Below are 17,817 nucleotides of genomic sequence, written 5' to 3' on the forward strand. Positions count from 1 at the left end.
CTTGTGCACACGATGCAGGTCACTACCGTGTACATGATATAGTGCATCGTGTAATGAAACCGTGTGCACCAACCGTGTGTAGAAATCGTGTGCACGATTAGGGTTCCAACATTTTCCACACGGTCGACATACTTCGTGTGCAAACGATCGTGTGTAGATCAAAACGTACAGTTTCTGCTCATTTATACACACAACACATACTTATAGAACATATAAGTCATAAGAAGTTCAAATATATTCAAATACACATAGTCATAAGAAGTTATATAGTACATAATTATAAAATTACAAGTTCAAATACTCAAAAACACCTAAAATCTTGTTCTCAAACTCATTGAGAACCATCAACGTCTGACCAATATATTCAAGTTGCCACATATTTCTTATAGCTCGTAATGTACTTGTCATCAATTGACAAATCACGATATTGGGCTACTGCATTGATGAGACGGTCAACGTACATAAGGGCATAGGAGCCACAGTTAGTACCGTCAGTCTGGATGAACTGCTCCGACTCCGGCATATTCACTAGCTTGAACAGTGCCTTGCTCTTGCTCTTGTTTGGGTTTTGCTACCAATACCGTGATGCCTCCAAGAGTCAAGGTAAGAGGTGTGTCACGCACTCCAATTGTTGATCACGAACTTGAGTCCCTCTGTTGTAGTGCATGAATGAGTCGTATAACTCAATAGTCCAATCCGTAAGACAAATACGTATGGTGACCCAATGATTGCCTCCCACGTTGCAAACCGCGATAACCTAAATAAATAAAAAACACAATTAACCTTAAATACAATATTAATTTTTAAAAATAAAAAACTTACATGTTTAACATTAAACCAAGAATTTGCTGACACGTCTTCCGTCCCATCAACCATCTTCAGTAGTGACTCTGGTATTTCTCAATCATCATATTTCTTTATTTGTTGGTACCCCTCTAGTATCAGGGACTATTAAAAATATCATATTTTAGACAAAAAATTTAAAAAAAATATATAAATACTTGTTAGTTATCTCAAACATACATAGAAAATAGGAGTGACTACGATTGTAGTTGCCTGACAAACACCATCTGCTGTCAATATTCTATGATTCACCTTGTTTCGCATGTACATCAGGTACAACTCTATCTTCTGCGATGTTTCTTAATGTGTTATTTTAAACTTAATACAAATGAAATCAAAATATTCTACTAAAAAAATAATGTTACCTCGAACCAAAACTCGATCGACCGTGAAATAGCAACAGGTTATTAAACTTAAAAGGGATTGTGGGACTTTGTGATTAAGCTCTTTAATCTCCACCATAGCATCAGAATCTGATGCTCTATGCCTTATGTACATAGTTCTCAATGTCTTCACGTTTGCTGGAGCCATAACCACATATGGAGGCAAAAGAGCAGCGGACGACTTTATCTTACGACGCCCTATGACTTCTTCTTTTTCCTCGGCTAACTCGATATCAAAATCATTAGAAGAGTCAGAGGATGTCCAATGAATAGCAACGGGTGAAAGAGCTTGTCTCTCCTGCTGACCCTCCGTCATCCTATGGTGTGGGGTGTGCTCAACTGGAGGTTCATACTGATGCAACAACACACTGTTATAGCCGAAAAACTAAGGCTGCTCATACTGCTAGGTCCACTGCAGTGACTGTGACCGCTACTAAGAAATGCTGACTGACAATGTGGGTCTAGCGTCTTCCTATAGCTCCTAACAGACTGATGTGGAGGACTCCTAGATGGCCTGTGTCATGGGCCGAAGTAGTCTACGACCTTATCAAAGAGTTTTCTAGAGAATTTGGCAAAGAAACCCGTCTCAGACTCGTCAAATAAGACCGTCTTCAGACGATGATCTATATAATCATCTCTGTCATCTTGGACGTGGTCGGGCCAAGGACGTCCATGCACACAACACACTCTATCTGATTGTGTCTCCTGGTCGGTCGGCTCTGCAGTATAGTTTGTTAAATTAGTTTATTAGATAGATTATTGATTATGTTATCTTTTTATTATTTATTTATGTTTTATTTTGATAGTATGAGTAGCTAATTTCTTAATTTGGTGAGAATAATGAAATACTGATATCTGTGAGACCTAATTGTTCATAAAATTGATTTCTATTAATTTTGATTTATTTCTTGTGTTTAAAGTTAATTCTAATTTTATTTAAGCCTGATCAATTAATTAGATTTAATTGGATTAAAAATAATAAGTAGATAATATGCAGTTCCGCATACGTATATATAATGGGGATACAACTAATTTTTTCAAGAAAATAACTATATTTCTACAAATTCTTCATTGTGCTTAATAATTGATTTAACAAACCATATCTTTTTATTAATTGGTAAATTATAATATCAAACATTTTTTTTTTTGAATTTTTGTTTGTTTGATATACGTCCAATTTGTTATAATTGTATTAAATTATTAAAATGCATTTAGTTATTTAAGATGTGAACATGAAGACATATATTAGAGAAGCATATAGAGTTACTAATAATTGATTATTAGTATATTCTTAGTTAATTATAAATTATGTAAGCTTTCACATATTCTAGCTTAAGTTATAGGTACTTAGTTCATTATTGAATCTTGTTACATTTTTTGTTTTTGTTTTAACAGATCTTTTTTTATAACAAAATGTCTCATGTCGTGCAGCCTTCAATTTCATCAGTTGATCAGTTTTATTGACGTTACATCATTTAATGAAAATTATGAATACTTTAAAAATATTATTAACTTCTATCTTTATTTTCAAGCTCTACTTATTGTCATTTAATATTGGTTGAGTTCCTCCAGCCATTTTTTTTTTTAACTCTGTTATTCGCTAAACACAAGTTCGATCGGCATCAGCTCGATCGAAGTGAGATTAAAGAGTAAAATATTTAGATTTTAGATCACTATTCATACAAATATTTTGTGAGACTTTCCACGACAATTTGAGGATTATTTAGAGTCACTTAAAAGGTTAATGGTAAGTGTGTATTTATTTATTTATTTATTTTATAACGAATATAAAATTATATATTTGAATTCAAAATTAAGAGTCAAGCATATTTTGTGAAATTGAGTACACAACACTTGTTGACTTCGCATCTTGACATCCTGAACTTCAGAAGTGGCTAAAAGGTTCCTCACACGCAAACAATTCATTTTTGTAGTAGTATATATGTTGTTTCTTTTCTTTAATTTAACTACAAAAAGAAAATGATCCTTTAAAAAAATATAAAAAGAAAATCAATAGTGTGGAGTGTGGACCAGTGGGTAACTTCCATAGAAATTTAGTGCGTTTCCTGAATGATAATTCCAGACCAACATGTAGGTCCATACACGTTTTCCACTTGCTATTTTGGTAATACTTGTAGGATTCATCTAAATACACCAATTTTAATGATAATTTGATTTAGTATATAAATTTTTAAAGGAGTAAAACAGTACATGAATTTTTTTTAATTATTATTAAATCGAATTTTATTAAAAAAAAAAAAACTTAAGAAAAAACTCTTGAAAGTACAAAAAAGCAGACTAAGGGCCCGAGCCTCGTTAAAACCTTTGTAAAGAAAACTCAATGAAAAAAACTTTAAGAAGAAAAAAGAGTGTCCGATCCGTCTAAGAAGCAAAAGGAAGCGAACAAAAAAGAGCTTCGGACTAACCATCACCCAATTATTGCTAACAAAGTTCGAGCAATGACAGTCGGGAAACTCCGAACTAACCATCGCCTCCCAAGCTGCCCTGCCCACACCACGGCCACCAAAACAAAGGCTACCCCGATAGAACCAGAGGGCCGATGGCGGAAAAGAGCAGCTGCCCTTGATCTTCCATGTGGAACGACCAGTAGACAACTGATCATCTACTGTTCGCCAAAAGACCGCCGCGCCGGGGCTTAACCGGCTGCAAAGTATAATGGTCATAATCACCGTGAAAGACCGCACGTGAGAAATCAACTGCATACATCTCCAAAGAACAAGCAACCGAAGAGAAGAAAGTGGGGCAAAAGACTTAATTTTATATAATACTCCCTCCGTCCCAAACGAAATGTCCTATTTTTTTCGGCACGGAGATTAAGAAATGTGTATAAAATAGATAAAGTGGGTTGGTGAAAATTATTTAAATATTAAATATAAAGAGAGAGTGTATTGCCAAAAAAGGAAACAGGGCATTTCGTTTGGGACAGTCCAAAAAGGAAAACAGGACATTTCGTTTGGGACGAAGGGAGTAATATAAAAACACTTCTCAATACTAAATTATCACTGCCCAAAATATCGAGAATATTGAATTATATTCCCATCCGTCCGTCAAAAGTGGACCACTTTGGCTGGGCACGGGATTTAATAAAATTAGTGATAATTTTGATGTAGTGGAGAAAGGGTCCCACCACTTTATGAGATGTGTGGTTGAGATTGAATTTGGAGTGATTTTTTTGTAAATAAAGAGTGTTTGTAAGGATAAAAGATTAAAGTGGATGGTGGGACCATTTCTATAAAAGGAAAGTAGTATACTCTTTGCGGACGCCCGATATAGTATAAGTTGTCCACTTTTGACGGACGAAGGGAGTAATAATCATCACCGTGATAAATCAAAACAATGCATAATAAAGCTCGTATACACAATATGTCACACCCCAATTCTTGAAGGAATAAATATAATCGAGGTGTGAATAATTCATAAAAATAAACAAGGAACAACCTTGTTAAAACCCGAATAATAAGATAACAAGTCGGGCTAGCCCCCCCTTTGGATCACAAGTTTTGTTTCATGTTTCTGACAACCGACATTCATTAACATAAAACTAGAAATTTTAAATTGAAGCTCGACATGAAGTCATCTTAAGTTAAGAAAACAAAAGATGTATAAGAGTTATTACTACAGCGGAAGTCTATATAGAATTTGAACCCTGGCCTCAGCTCAGTCCCGTCAGCACCGGCCAGCCAACCTGAAAATATTTGAAAGTATTTTTGGGCTAAGTACTAATGTACTCAGTGGGCATGCATTTTCATAAACATTTCATATTTTCGTAAAGACAGTTTATCCAATTGTACTTGACATGACTTAGAAGGTTTTAAAGTGAAATAACTTCTAAGCATGTTAAAATATTTTTCATTTGTGCGCACATGTCACACTCCCTTTCTGTTACTCGTTGTGATCCCGGACCTTTTAGCCACCGACGGATCCATTTCTCCCATTGCACTTACCCTGAGGATGTAACTCAGACAAGTTGAATTGACCTCGGGACGCTACCCAGGCAGACCCTTACATTACATGCTTCGGAACACATCCAGCAAGCACCCTTATAACGCCTCTTAGTTAGTGCCCGATGGAGATCAACCCACCGAGTCAGCTAACGAGTGTACACAATTCTCAAATAACGTGTTAGGCCATAAGAGAACCTCAATTGATTCGTTGTGGCGAGCCTTAAACAGAGCATAGTGCACATAAACATTTTATTGGATAAACAGTTTGCATTTCATTGAATAAATAATTTGCATTTCATTTAAACATTTAGAGCTTAATAACTTAATCATACTTTATACATTTGGAAAGTAAGCCCACCTGGATAGGCAAAGTCTGAAGATCATAATCACATAAACTCATCTTGGGAAAGCAGTGCTAATCCCCTTGGTCCACAAAGCCTACAAGAAATTCTATCCTTAATAGGTCTCATGAAACTAATCTTAAGTCATGGTGTAGTGCTTAATATTCTATGATTCACTTAGCCGGATTTTCAAAATTTAATGAATATACTAATAGAAAACATTTCTCTTGAGTTAAGAACACCAACAATATTCTTACTCATCTTTCTTTTGTAATTGGAATTATAAATAAAACCAATTAAATACTTTTATTGCAAGTAAAAGTGCAATTTCATGTCATGCTAAGCATATAATAAGTAATTACTTAAAATATGCACATAATAATAATTTAATATTATTATGAAAACTAGTCTTTGAATAAATTAATTAAACCAATTAATAGTTCAATTAATTAAAATAGGGCAACCCAATTAATTTAATTAATCAAAACAGCCCAAAGTTTTAAAAAAATAGAACTGACCCAAAGGATATTTAAATAAGGGCCCAACTGATTTAATAAGGTAAAGGCCCAACTGAAAAAAAATTAAACAAAAAAAACGGCCCAACATAAAAGCCCAACACCCAATTCCTATTTCCCTTCCTCCCCATCAGTCACGCACTCACCCAACTGCTCGGACTCTCTCTCTCTCAATTGCTCCTCCCTCTCAACTGCTCGGACTCACGGCCGCCGCGGCTCATCTCAGACGAATAGCGCCGTCTCCGATCATCCTCACCATCACCATCGAAATCCTAGTCCCTCTATTCTCCTCCTTTCCGGCGACGACAACAGCGACGAGCTGCTGCAGCGCCTGAACCCTAGCCTCCTCTCTTCTCTCCCTCCGTCCGTGGCCGAGCGACAGCGGCAGAGCCGCCGCGCTCTGACCTCCCTCTGCGAAAACCCAACCACCGCCCCAACCCATCTCTCCTCAAATCTCATTGAACCAGTCCGGCGTGCAACCATGAAGGCCGCCGCCGCCCTGGCCCCGACAAAACCCAGCCCAGACCAGCCGACGACTCCCAGGCCGCCGCCGCCCTCTCCTTCACCATTCTTCACCGTGGCTAGGCAGCAATGGCAGAGCCGCAGCGCCTAGACTCCCTCTCGGACTCCCGCCGACAAGCAGCAGCAGGAGCCGCCCGCAGCAACTCAGCCCCGGTCGGCCACCTTCCCCCCCAAGACCTCGCCGGAGCAACGGCGATGAGCCGCCTCACAGCCTTCGACTCTCTTTCTTATCCAGCCAGACCGACAGTGGCGCCGAGCCATCGCCGTCGACTTCTAGCCCAGATTCGACAGACATACCAAAGTTCAAGACTCCAGTTTTCAATAAACAACAAAAGTCTTCTTCTACTCTTCTTTTCTTTCAAACACAGACTCATGCTTGTATGTAAACATATATATATAAACAGAGTGTATGTAGATGCATTTGTAAATGCCATTTTGTTTGATCACTGAGAATGCTATATGAGGTGCTGTGCATATGTTGAGTTTTACAAGTTTGAAGCTTGCTGTGAGAGTGATGGTAAGCAGAAATTCAAGTGGTTACCTTGGTGAAGTTTGAAATGGGTGTTCTCGTTTGGTTGTTGGCTGGAAAATTCAGAAATGAACATTATTGAGATGAAGGGCTGCTCTTCTTAAGAGAGTAAAAGAATAATTTGAATCATTACCTCTACACTTGAATTCTAGCAAGAACTTGGAAGATATCTTGAAGTTGAAGGAATTTCTAAAGTGGTGGTAGTGTGCTTCGAATAGGATGGAGAGTGAGCAGAGGAGTTTGGCTGCAGTAACTTTAAATTGGCATAGGAGTAGGAGTGTTGGAGTTGATTGCCTCTGCAAAGCATGGTGTGTAGGGTGGCTGGTAGGAGCGTAGGTCATGGGTGTTGATTTGACAAATAAATCTTGTGGGTTGAATTATGGGAACTGTAATATTTTCTCAGGGTTCCCAAATTAAAAAAAAAAGTTCGTGTAAATGACGATGCTCAATTAAATAAATATGCAATGCATATAAACTTAATAACTAAATATACAAATATTTTTGTAAATCATTTTTGTTGGAATTAAAATAAATTCATTTTTTTTATCCGGCGCAAATCATCTTACTTTCTAAGTTCAAAATTATTCTAAACTTAGCTCGGGGAAACGGGGTGTTACACAATATTATTAATACAAATTTAGAGATAATGATTTTTCGAGATCTCGTTCTTATTGTTGTCAATCATTTAGAACTTATCTCACCGTGAATTCAGTTTCAGTGCCATAATCGCATAAGTATCTATATTTAATTAAGACAAGCTAAATTCACAACTTAGATATTTTAGTCATTATTAATATTTTTTAGATTTATTTAGACAGTTGTGAATCCTTGTTGAATTTATAGTAAATCTTGCGCACAGTCTCAACTCTAATCACCAACAACAATCTTGTTCTTGAATAAAATCAACGATCTTCGCAAATTAGATTGGACGAAAAATAGTTAATTTATATAACTTGGTGTATTGGCGGACACACATAGGGCGAGGAGGGGTCTTAAACGCCCATCAAACTTGATAGTTTGTTGCTTTCACAAACCCAAATATATTGGATAGAATGATAGAACAATAAACCCAATATTACCTAGTGAAAAGCATAAATGTAGCGAAAATATAAAGTACGCACAATGAATGATTTTATACTGTAATGTTAATTAATTGCAGTTGTGTATTCACTACAAAAATTCTTTTTTACAATGAATGTACATGAATCCACTCAATAGAATCCCTCTAATCGAGTGGTATTAATAAGAAAATAAATATCTTCTAATCATATCAATGATACTAGCAACAACTAGACTTTTAATGAAGTTAATATATGAATCACAAACATACATCCTAGCCATAACATACGAGTCTCCCACTCAAGGTATGCTAGACACACGAGTCTCACACTCAAGGTGTGATAGACTAGATGTCTAGGTAGATGTTGAAACAATCTAGCTTCTTAATCCTCCTAGTTCAACACTTGTGTTTCTTTGTGAATGGACTGGTACCGAATGCAGTAGCCTTTGCCCCTATTTATAGATACAATATATGCTTGATGGCAAGAAAATGAAGGCTAAAAACGTGAGATAATTGTGCTTTCTAGGTTTTACTTGGAGTCAAAGTAGTCTTGTTGGTTAAGCTAATTAACCAATATTTCTATTTTCATGGAAGACCAAGTCTTTGCAAGTTTAATTCTTATTCTTCACTTTATAATAATCCGAAAGTATCTTGACCGAGTCTTGGTAGTTTTCTTCTTCTCCATTTAAAATATTCGAAAATATATAAATATTAATTCTCTTAATTAAATTAATTAATAAAAAAGATAAAATCAAGGGTTTATTCAAAAAACTAATAATTAATTATTAGAGTTAAAATAACTCTAATAAAACTAATTTTCTTAAATATTTTCTTTTGTATGATTTTTGAATTTATTCCAAATTTATGAAACCAGTTTTGCAAAATGTGCCCATCAATCAATAAAAAAAATCGAAAGTACGTACGTGCATCTTGCATGCACCAACTACTAATAAATCGAATTTATGTTGTACAAAACCATTTATCTCATCTTAATCAAATGTTCAAATTGTTTTGAGTGGAATGCAATAATCCCGAAAAGGAAACACTTCAAAAAAAAAAAAAAAATCTTCTCACAACTATTGGGCTTCGTGTAGGAGCGATAATAAAGCAGCGAAAGATAGAGATATTGATTATCTGTAGCATTTTCATTAATTAGATCATTACCCACAATATACACGGCTCAGATTTTACATTAATCGATAAGCAAGATTTTATTTCTGTAAGAAAAAAAAAATTGATACACACTCTTCACTCATTGGTCATGAAACCTAAATGTTGGGCTTTTGAGCTTTGGAGAGTCCTATGTACAACGCTGTCTCCACTTCGACAGTTTGTGCCTTCGGTTGAACAATAGGTGACAATTGCAGCTGCAGTGTTTCGCACTGTACAAATCAGATCAATGAAAATTAGAAAACTAATTAATAGGGGTAATTGTGTTTCCATATATATATATACAAACTTTTATCAAATTCAAATTTCGTATACGTGAATTACAAATTCTACCTTCAAATATAAGAATTTTTAATTGTTGTGATTTTTCACATGTTAGCTCTCAAATTAATATTAATGTAGACGCCTGAAATATTTACATGGCTTAAAAGATCAATGTACTAAACGACGTAGTTGAATGTCAACGACGTTCAACTAGTTACTATAACATTAATTTGTCACTTGAGCTAAGATGACATTACTTTATCATTTGAGCTAGCTACGTGTGATATTAATTCGCCAAAAATTAAGAACCGTATAAAAAAAATTAGAAAAATAGAAAATTCGTGTATTTGAATGCAGAATTTTAAAATCATGTGAAAAAGTAAAATAAAAAATCGGGTGAAAGTTCTTCTTTTTAAGCACAATTATCCCGAAAATAAATTCTAAATTTGAAATTTATTACCCACTTTCTTTCTCAACTGTAGATGTTCTTTCATTAGATGCTTCTCCTGCATCATCAAATATACAACATCAAAAAGCACAATTATCCCTAAAATAAAATTCCACCGTTTGGTCTTGAAATATATATAAGCACACAAACACAGTACATATATATACCTGTTCCTTTAGCAGATCAATTTGCTCTTTGAATACCGTATTCTGTGAATGAGAGGGAAAACAAGTTTAGTATATATATATTAAGGAGCCAATTGCATATACACACTAATTTATTTTGCCAAGATAAAAAGCATAGGATTATTTTTAAATTATAACCCGAACCTTGACTCTATAGCAATTTTGGAGCCCAAACTTAAAAATATTATAAATTGATATACTTTGTACTTATAAATTCCATTGTTCACTTATGGGTGTATTTTCTTTGAGGGTGCGTTCTCTTTGATAATATATTTATAATGGGAAAAAAAGGGATAAACAAAATTTCATCATTTAAATCTAATCATTCTTTTCCCTTATTAATTTCCTACAAAATAAAATTTGACCCTTACTCATTCCTCATTTTCACTATAAATGAGGGATAATATTATCAAATCAAAAATTGAAGAATAATATTATCCCTCATTTGTAGTGAAAATGATGAATGAATAAAGGTCAAATTCTATTTTGTAGGAAATGAGGGAAAATAAAAGAGAAATTTAAAGAAAATTTTGTTTATCCCTCATTTTTCCATGATAAATTTACAACCAAAGAGAACGCGATAAATTTATCATTTGAAAATGAAGGATAACAAAAATTAATGCCTTTATATGTCTAATTTTTTTCCCAACATTTGACACAAAAGATAAGTTCACAATTTTTCCTTCCTTATTTATTTCACTTCAATGATGGATAATATTATCTATCCCTCATTTGTAGTGAAAATGAGGAATGAGTAAGGGTCAAGTAGGAAATGAGAAAAAATAAGGATTCAAATTATCCTTTCTTTCTCCATAATAAATTTACAACCAAAGAGAACGCACCCTAAAGAGATAAATTTGTGTTATCCTTCCTTTTCCAATGATAAATTTATCTATTAAAGTAAACGCACCCTGACTGATAAATTTATTATGAGAAAAGGAAGAATAACAAAAAAATTATCATTTAAATGCATCATTTCTTTTCCCTCATTTCCTATAAAAAGAGAATTTCATCATTTCTCATTCATTTTTTTTTTCAATTCAAGGAGGGATAATATTATCACACCAAAAATAAAGGGATAAATCTTTCTTTGAAGTGAAAAAATAAATGAGAAATGATGAAATTCTCTTTTTGTAAAAAATGATGGAAAAACAAGGAGGCATTTAAAGGGATTTTTTTTTTTATTATCCCTTATTTTCTCATAATATATTTATCAATCAAAGATAACACACCCTTAATAGTGTCCTCAACACACAGGATACGCATATATAAACAACCTGAAGTGCCTTTTTAAATGCTGAAAATTTAACGCAACTCTCTTAAGTTACCCTAAAATTGTTTCGAGCTTTTAAGCACAAATTATATTTTAAATTTGAACTAAAAAGTCATCCTAGAATCAAAAAGTTCGGGCTACAATATAATGGTTACAATTTTTACATAAGAGATGGAAATTAATTTATCTTTTTTGTTTCATATTCTTTAAGATAGAAAAAAATATAAAACTTTTTATCAAATGAAAAGAGCTGATAAAAAAAATCATACGACTTCAGAAAGTTTATCTATCATAAAAAACATATAAATTTTTTTAAAAAATATGAAAATCTACATTTTTCACTCTTTTCCATAAAAATAAGGCGCGGAAGAATAATGTAAGAACATACCTTTCTGTCCCGGATGTTGCTCAAACTTCGTTCCAACTTATGTTCGAGCTCTTCTACTTCACTAAAAGAGCAAGAATCAATGTTCTCTCCCAACAATTTTCTGATAAATGAAATTTATCAAGTTTAGTCACAACTTCCATGCACGTACAAATTTAGATGAAACCACTGGAATGTGTACAAATTTAATTAATATTGTGACCTCTTACAATCTTCAAGGACCTCAATCTTCTTGTGCAGGCCACTTGCTTCGTCTTTGAAACACTGTTCATTTAAGAAAATGTTATCACGAAACTTTAAATGCATTTAAAAAGAATAAGAGAAAGAATAGTACTACACTAAACAAACGAGTTTAAAATTTTCTGTCAGTCACCATCTTAGGGTGATTTGCAAAAAAAGATCAATTTTTTCTAGACTTGTAAAATTAGACCAATTATTTTAAATTTGTCATTTTTGAGCCACATTCGGCTCAATTCAACATTTATATGCCACATTTTGAGTTATATATGGGCCCAAATGTCGTTCAAAATAGCTCGACTAGACTTATATATGGCTTGTGTACACTGAAATTTAAAAATAATTGGTCTATTTTGGCAAGTCCAAAAAATAATTGACCTATTTTTACAAATTGCCCAAATACAATGGCCTAAAAAAATGTAAACTCCGAAACAAACAATAATGTTGTTCAAGATATATATATATATATATATATATATATATATATGTGTGTGTGTGTGGATGAGTTATACTGAGAATGCTATCTTTCGTGACAAATGTGATTGATTACATAAGTCTACTATAGTGTTTTATAAACTGCACTATAATATTGTATAAATTTTTTACATGAGTTCGAATCCTGGAGGGAGAAAAATTTTATTTAATTAATTGAATTTCGTTCTGCAGTCATTACAAGCAGCTTATGCAACATATATATTGACTTATGCAATCATTCTCCATTCTCACCACATTTGTCCATTCTCATTTGATCTTCTCCCTGTATATATATCTATATATATATATATATAGGTATCAAATCTTCTCCTTCTATATATATCTATATATATAGGGATCAGATCAAGTAAAAAATTATTAAAATTAATATAAATTGGTAATCATGAAGATTTACGGTGGACACTTTGATGAATAAAGTTGATTCTAAGTTGGAATATATCCCTATAGGGGGGATTTTTCTTTGAATTCATCGTGTTTTTGCAATTCGTAAATTTTGTAGCCTAACGAATTAAGAACACATGAAATTCATGAATAAGCGATGATAAGATTGATCACAGATAAATTTATCAGATGCACATGACTGACAATCAACTAATGTGGTCGTGCATGTATTTCATTTAATTTGTTCATGTCTATTATCTCTTGTTCATGAATTTTATGTGTTCTGCATGTCAAGTTTACCCATGTCACATATTCTAACTTTTCCCTTAAAAAATGGAGTATTAAATAATTTAACAATGATACATTGTACATTATTATTTCGTTATATACCACACTAACAATTTACGATGTATGATAATTGATAAGATTAATTACTGCCAACGTATATAATAGATTCCAGCAAAGTAATGAAGAGATTTTGATGTGAGAAGCAAAGCGTACTTGCAATTGTTTTACATGAGAAGTACAAGTTGTATATTGGGATTATTTATGCAATAATGGACCATACTCAAATGAAAGTAAAAGGCCTTATGGAAACTAATATAATTAATTTCCATTTCTGTTTGCAGGTGAAATCAAAATGGAAACTAAACAAATGGGATGAATTCTGACCTGTATGTCTTCTTCTACAGTGTTTCTCTCAGTTGCTCGAGCCTTCGTAATTTTCTGATACCTTTCTATTGTGTCAGTGATCACACTGCATAATGTTTGCGTGAAATTAAATACATAATAGATATATTAGTTAACAGTTGCTATAAAACTACATTATTTTGAAATTAAAATTATGGTAACATTTTCTAGACTACTATTTTGAAATTAAAATTATGATAACATTTTCTAGACTACTTGACAATGAAGAGTAGTTAAGTTAGTATAATTATGCTTCCCTTCTAATCATTAGATATATCGAAGATTTGTATCTTCACCAAAGAAGTGAGAAACCATTATTAATTAATTAACATTTTTTCCTTAGGGTGCGTTCTTTTTAATTGACAAATTTATCATGAGAAATAAAAGATAATAAAAATTTATGCCTATTATTTTCTTTCTTTTTATAAAATTTTCACTGGAAAAAGATGGATAAGAAAATATGAGAAAATTTTATCATTTTCTCCTTTTTTAATCACATGTTGACTAAAGATGAAAAGATGAGAAAATGTTAAAAAATATTTTCTCACCCCTACTTTAGGATAATATTATCCAATGACCAATATATAAGAGAAAATGAGTTAAAGTGGACTGTGTCCAAGAAAATATTCTACCCTACCCGAAGAAAATTTTCCATCATAGTAAACATGTGAAAATTGTGGAAAATATATTATCCCTCCTTGAAGATACAGTATATTGTAAAGCCCCCCTCCCCAAAATGCTTAAAATGCACAGAGCGCCACTGTTGCAAACGCAGGCTTATGGAGGTGTAACAAACTCAACTCAATATTGCAGAGTCGACCTCTAACAACTAAGAAGGTACTAATTTCCAGATCACATAACTCAAACAATATATCATGATTCATGTCACATTAATTAAGAAATATAACCAATTAGATGATACTAATAATATCGATAAAATGCAGCATATAAATTAATTAAGCTCCTAGTTTCTTTAACTGGTAGCAGAAAATTATAGACAAGAACCACTTTTTTTTTTTGAGTGACTGTATGTAAATCTTATCTGTCAGTATAAATTTGATCTCTGTAAGTGGTGGGGGCAATAGGACAACTATATATATATCTTCCAGCTGAGCTTGAATTATTTCACTGCATTCTTTATATGTACACATCATGATATATACTTTAAAGTTGAGTTTGCACAACTATCAAGGCATCTAGTTGATTTAATGAAATTGTTGTTAATTTGTCGGACCAAGTATAGTCTGACGTCTGTTTTCCGTCGTTCATTAACGATCGATGATTTTTTTTACGATTAAACAACGGAATTTGTTGTCGTTAATTTTGAATTTTTTTTGTAGTATATAAATTATGGAATTTTATTTTTTTGAGTTAGGGAAAGGATGATCATATCTTTAACTTTACTCTGTACACATATGAGTCACAGTTTGAATCATATCCTTGAAGGTTTGTTTACAATCAAAGAATGATTTAATCACTTAATATGTCTATGCTCCTCTTGTAGTTTGATTAGCCAACAGCCCCTACATTTTACGCATGTAATTATATACTCCCTCCGTTTCATAAAAATATGCATAATTTTTCCTTTTTGTCAGTTTCATAAAAACATGCATACTCTATTTATAGTAATAATTCTTCCACTAAATATCATTATTCGATTCACAGTCACACTACACTTTATATGATTTCTTAAAACCCGTGTTTTATGGGACGGAGGGAGTATTTAAAGAAGCGAACTCATATTAAATTAAGATATGAGATTTCTCACTTGTGTACCATGTGCTGGTGAATATATATACGATCTCTTCTCTCTCTATATATATAATTTCAATATTCAGCCTATCTACTTCAATAAGAACTTCGAAATTCGGAGAAATCATTTACAAAACATTGAAACCAGAATAAAATGTGGAAGATTTTCAACAGAAAAAAAAAAAAAAAAAACATGTCACCAAATATCGCATTTCATCGTTATTGCCCACTTTTAATATTCAAAACCAACACATCAATTAACGTAGTTAGCTAGTAAGTAGTGATATATATATATGCATCTGGCAGAAATAAGAATTGGGAAAATAAAAAAAAAATAGTGGAATGATATGAATTAGTAATAGAGAATTAACCTGGAAGTGGAGAACTCGTAGAGTTTGCCTTTGGCAGAGAAGATGATGAGAGCAACTTGAGCGTCGCAAAGAACTGAGAGCTCGAAAGCCTTTTTGAGCAGCCCACTTCTCCGCTTCGAGAATGTCACCTGCCTACTTGTCGCATTTTCTATCCTTTTCATCTCAGTTTTCCCCCTCACCATTTTTTTATTATTTTTTTTTTGTTAGCTAGGGGGAAGGGGCCGGAGATAAAGGGATTGAAATTAAGAAAAATATATGATGATTTGTAATTACTGAAAAAGGGGTTAAAGAAAAGGTGCGGTACAGTAATGAACCAAATCAAGAAACTTGGAAACCTAAGATGGTTTCCCAAAATAGCAAGGGATTTTGGCTGCAGATTGACTCTAGAAATAGTAGATTAATTTGGACAAAACTTTTTGTGGGTTTCTCAGATCTGAAACCTTATGGATAGGAAAAAGGGGACAGGGATTGCAAAAGGAATATAAGAGGAATTGACAGAAAACCCTAGATTTGCAAATTTTCAGGCTGGCAGGGTTTTGATTGGCTAATTCTTGGCCTCCATAATTTATCAGTTTAAGAAGTTTGAAGCTTCAGCTAGATCGAGAAGAAATAAATAATGGTTTAGAGAGAGTTGACATACATCGCATTTTTCTTGTTTTGGTAATTCACCGAAAGCACTTGATATAGACAACCCAACATGATCCGTACGGAGAGATAAAGATTGTTGTAAGTGGAAACCCTACCGATATTAATGTCAAATAAATAAAGATGCTGTTTGCTTGGCTTTGGCCCTCCGTGACCACGCAGAGGCACTAAAATGTTGCTGCTATTATTAAATAATCCATTAATACCACTTGAAATGTCGTATTCTATTTTGGGAGAACTAACAAATACCATCAATATAACTAATAAATTACACAATATATCATAAAAAAGTCAATTATATACTCTCACGGTCCCATTGATCTTGTCCCGTATTCCTTTTTTGTTTGTCTTATTAATTTTGTCTCATTTCTATAAATAGTAACAATTAGCTAAACAATAAAAATTCTTAATTATTTTTTCTCTCCTGCTTTATCAATTTTATACTTTATTACTTATACACTTTAAACACTAATAATACTCTCCTTAATAACCGTGCCGAAACCAAATGGGACAAGCCCAATGAGACGGAGGGAGTACTATCTTTGCTACTCCCTTCGTTCCATAACAAGTGTTCTAGTTTGTTTCGACATGAAAATTTAGATGAATATGATTAAAGAGTAAAAAAAAATAAAAAGTAGTGGATCTCACTTTTATTTTGTGAGAAGAATATAATTAAAGTGAAGATGATTAAAAGGTAAAAAAACGTAAAAGTGATGGAGCCTATTTTCTTATTTTAGAAAGAGGACACTTGTTGTGGAACAATTCAAAAACACACAATCTTTGTGAACGGACGAAAATAGTTATAAACACAGAATCTTTGTGGACAGAGGGAGTATTATATTTTTATATAATATATTAATACTTCTTTATATAATTTTACATTATATAAAAATCAATGATTCATAATATTTTAGTTGACATGATTAATTTTTCAATTCTTAAAGTATATGTACCATTGGAAGACTAAATAGAAGTAAAAAAAAAAAATCAAATGTTAACTAAAAATTAATTTGGATTGCTGATCTTTATATAATACTCTCACTTTTTATTGTGAGTGGTTGTGTGGGGTACACTTATCAAAAAGGCAATGAGTACTTATTTGAAGGGCACAAAAAAAAAATATAAGTACTCATTTGAAGGACGAGGGAGTATATGATATTCATAACAAGAATTATCCATGTTAAACTACCTTCTACACTATCCAATCTTTAGGAAATGTGTTTCGAAAGCTATCTTTCCAATTAGGGTGAGTAAACTGTTACAATAAGAATAGTCAAAAGATCAATTTGCTTGAAGACTAGGCTATGCTACATAAGAAACAAATTCCAAATCTCTAGGGAAATGTCTGTGAGACATCTCTGAA

The 17,817-nt window shown here is 33.0% G+C and overlaps 1 protein-coding gene across 2 annotated transcripts; it reads right to left on the reverse strand.

Annotated features, from left to right (window-relative positions):
• Positions 1-9,343: 9,343 nt before the first annotated feature.
• Positions 9,344-16,612, reverse strand: LOC130994646 (MADS-box transcription factor 50-like). 2 transcript variants are annotated; one of them, XM_057919706.1, is made up of 7 exons: positions 15,810-16,612; positions 13,669-13,753; positions 12,086-12,147; positions 11,887-11,986; positions 10,208-10,249; positions 10,057-10,098; positions 9,344-9,540 (listed from the first exon to the last, which is right to left on the reverse strand). In XM_057919706.1, exons 1-7 carry the CDS (start codon positions 15,989-15,991, stop codon positions 9,427-9,429), a joined length of 627 nt encoding a protein of 208 aa, XP_057775689.1. In that variant the 5' UTR covers positions 15,992-16,612; the 3' UTR covers positions 9,344-9,426. The 2 variants fall into 2 exon arrangements, with proteins under 2 accessions (XP_057775689.1, XP_057775688.1); XM_057919705.1 differs by having other exon boundaries at positions 10,053-10,098; positions 15,810-16,560.
• Between the last annotated feature and the right edge of the window lie 1,205 nt (positions 16,613-17,817).

This window comes from Salvia miltiorrhiza, chromosome 7 (genome assembly GCF_028751815.1).
Source record: "Salvia miltiorrhiza cultivar Shanhuang (shh) chromosome 7, IMPLAD_Smil_shh, whole genome shotgun sequence".
In the NCBI taxonomy this organism is placed as follows: Eukaryota; Viridiplantae; Streptophyta; class Magnoliopsida; order Lamiales; family Lamiaceae; genus Salvia; species Salvia miltiorrhiza.

Coding starts and splice junctions, on each gene's coding strand:
- LOC130994646 (XM_057919705.1), bottom strand. CDS start 15,991: ATGGTGAGGGGGAAAACTGAGATGAAAAGGATAGAAAATGCGACAAGT. Junction 13,754..15,809: donor TACGAGTTCTCCACTTCCAG/GTTAATTCTCTA, acceptor AACATTATGCAG/TGTGATCACTGACACAATAG. Junction 10,250..11,886: donor GCAACATCCGGGACAGAAAG/GTATGTTCTTAC, acceptor TCTCATTCACAG/AATACGGTATTCAAAGAGCA.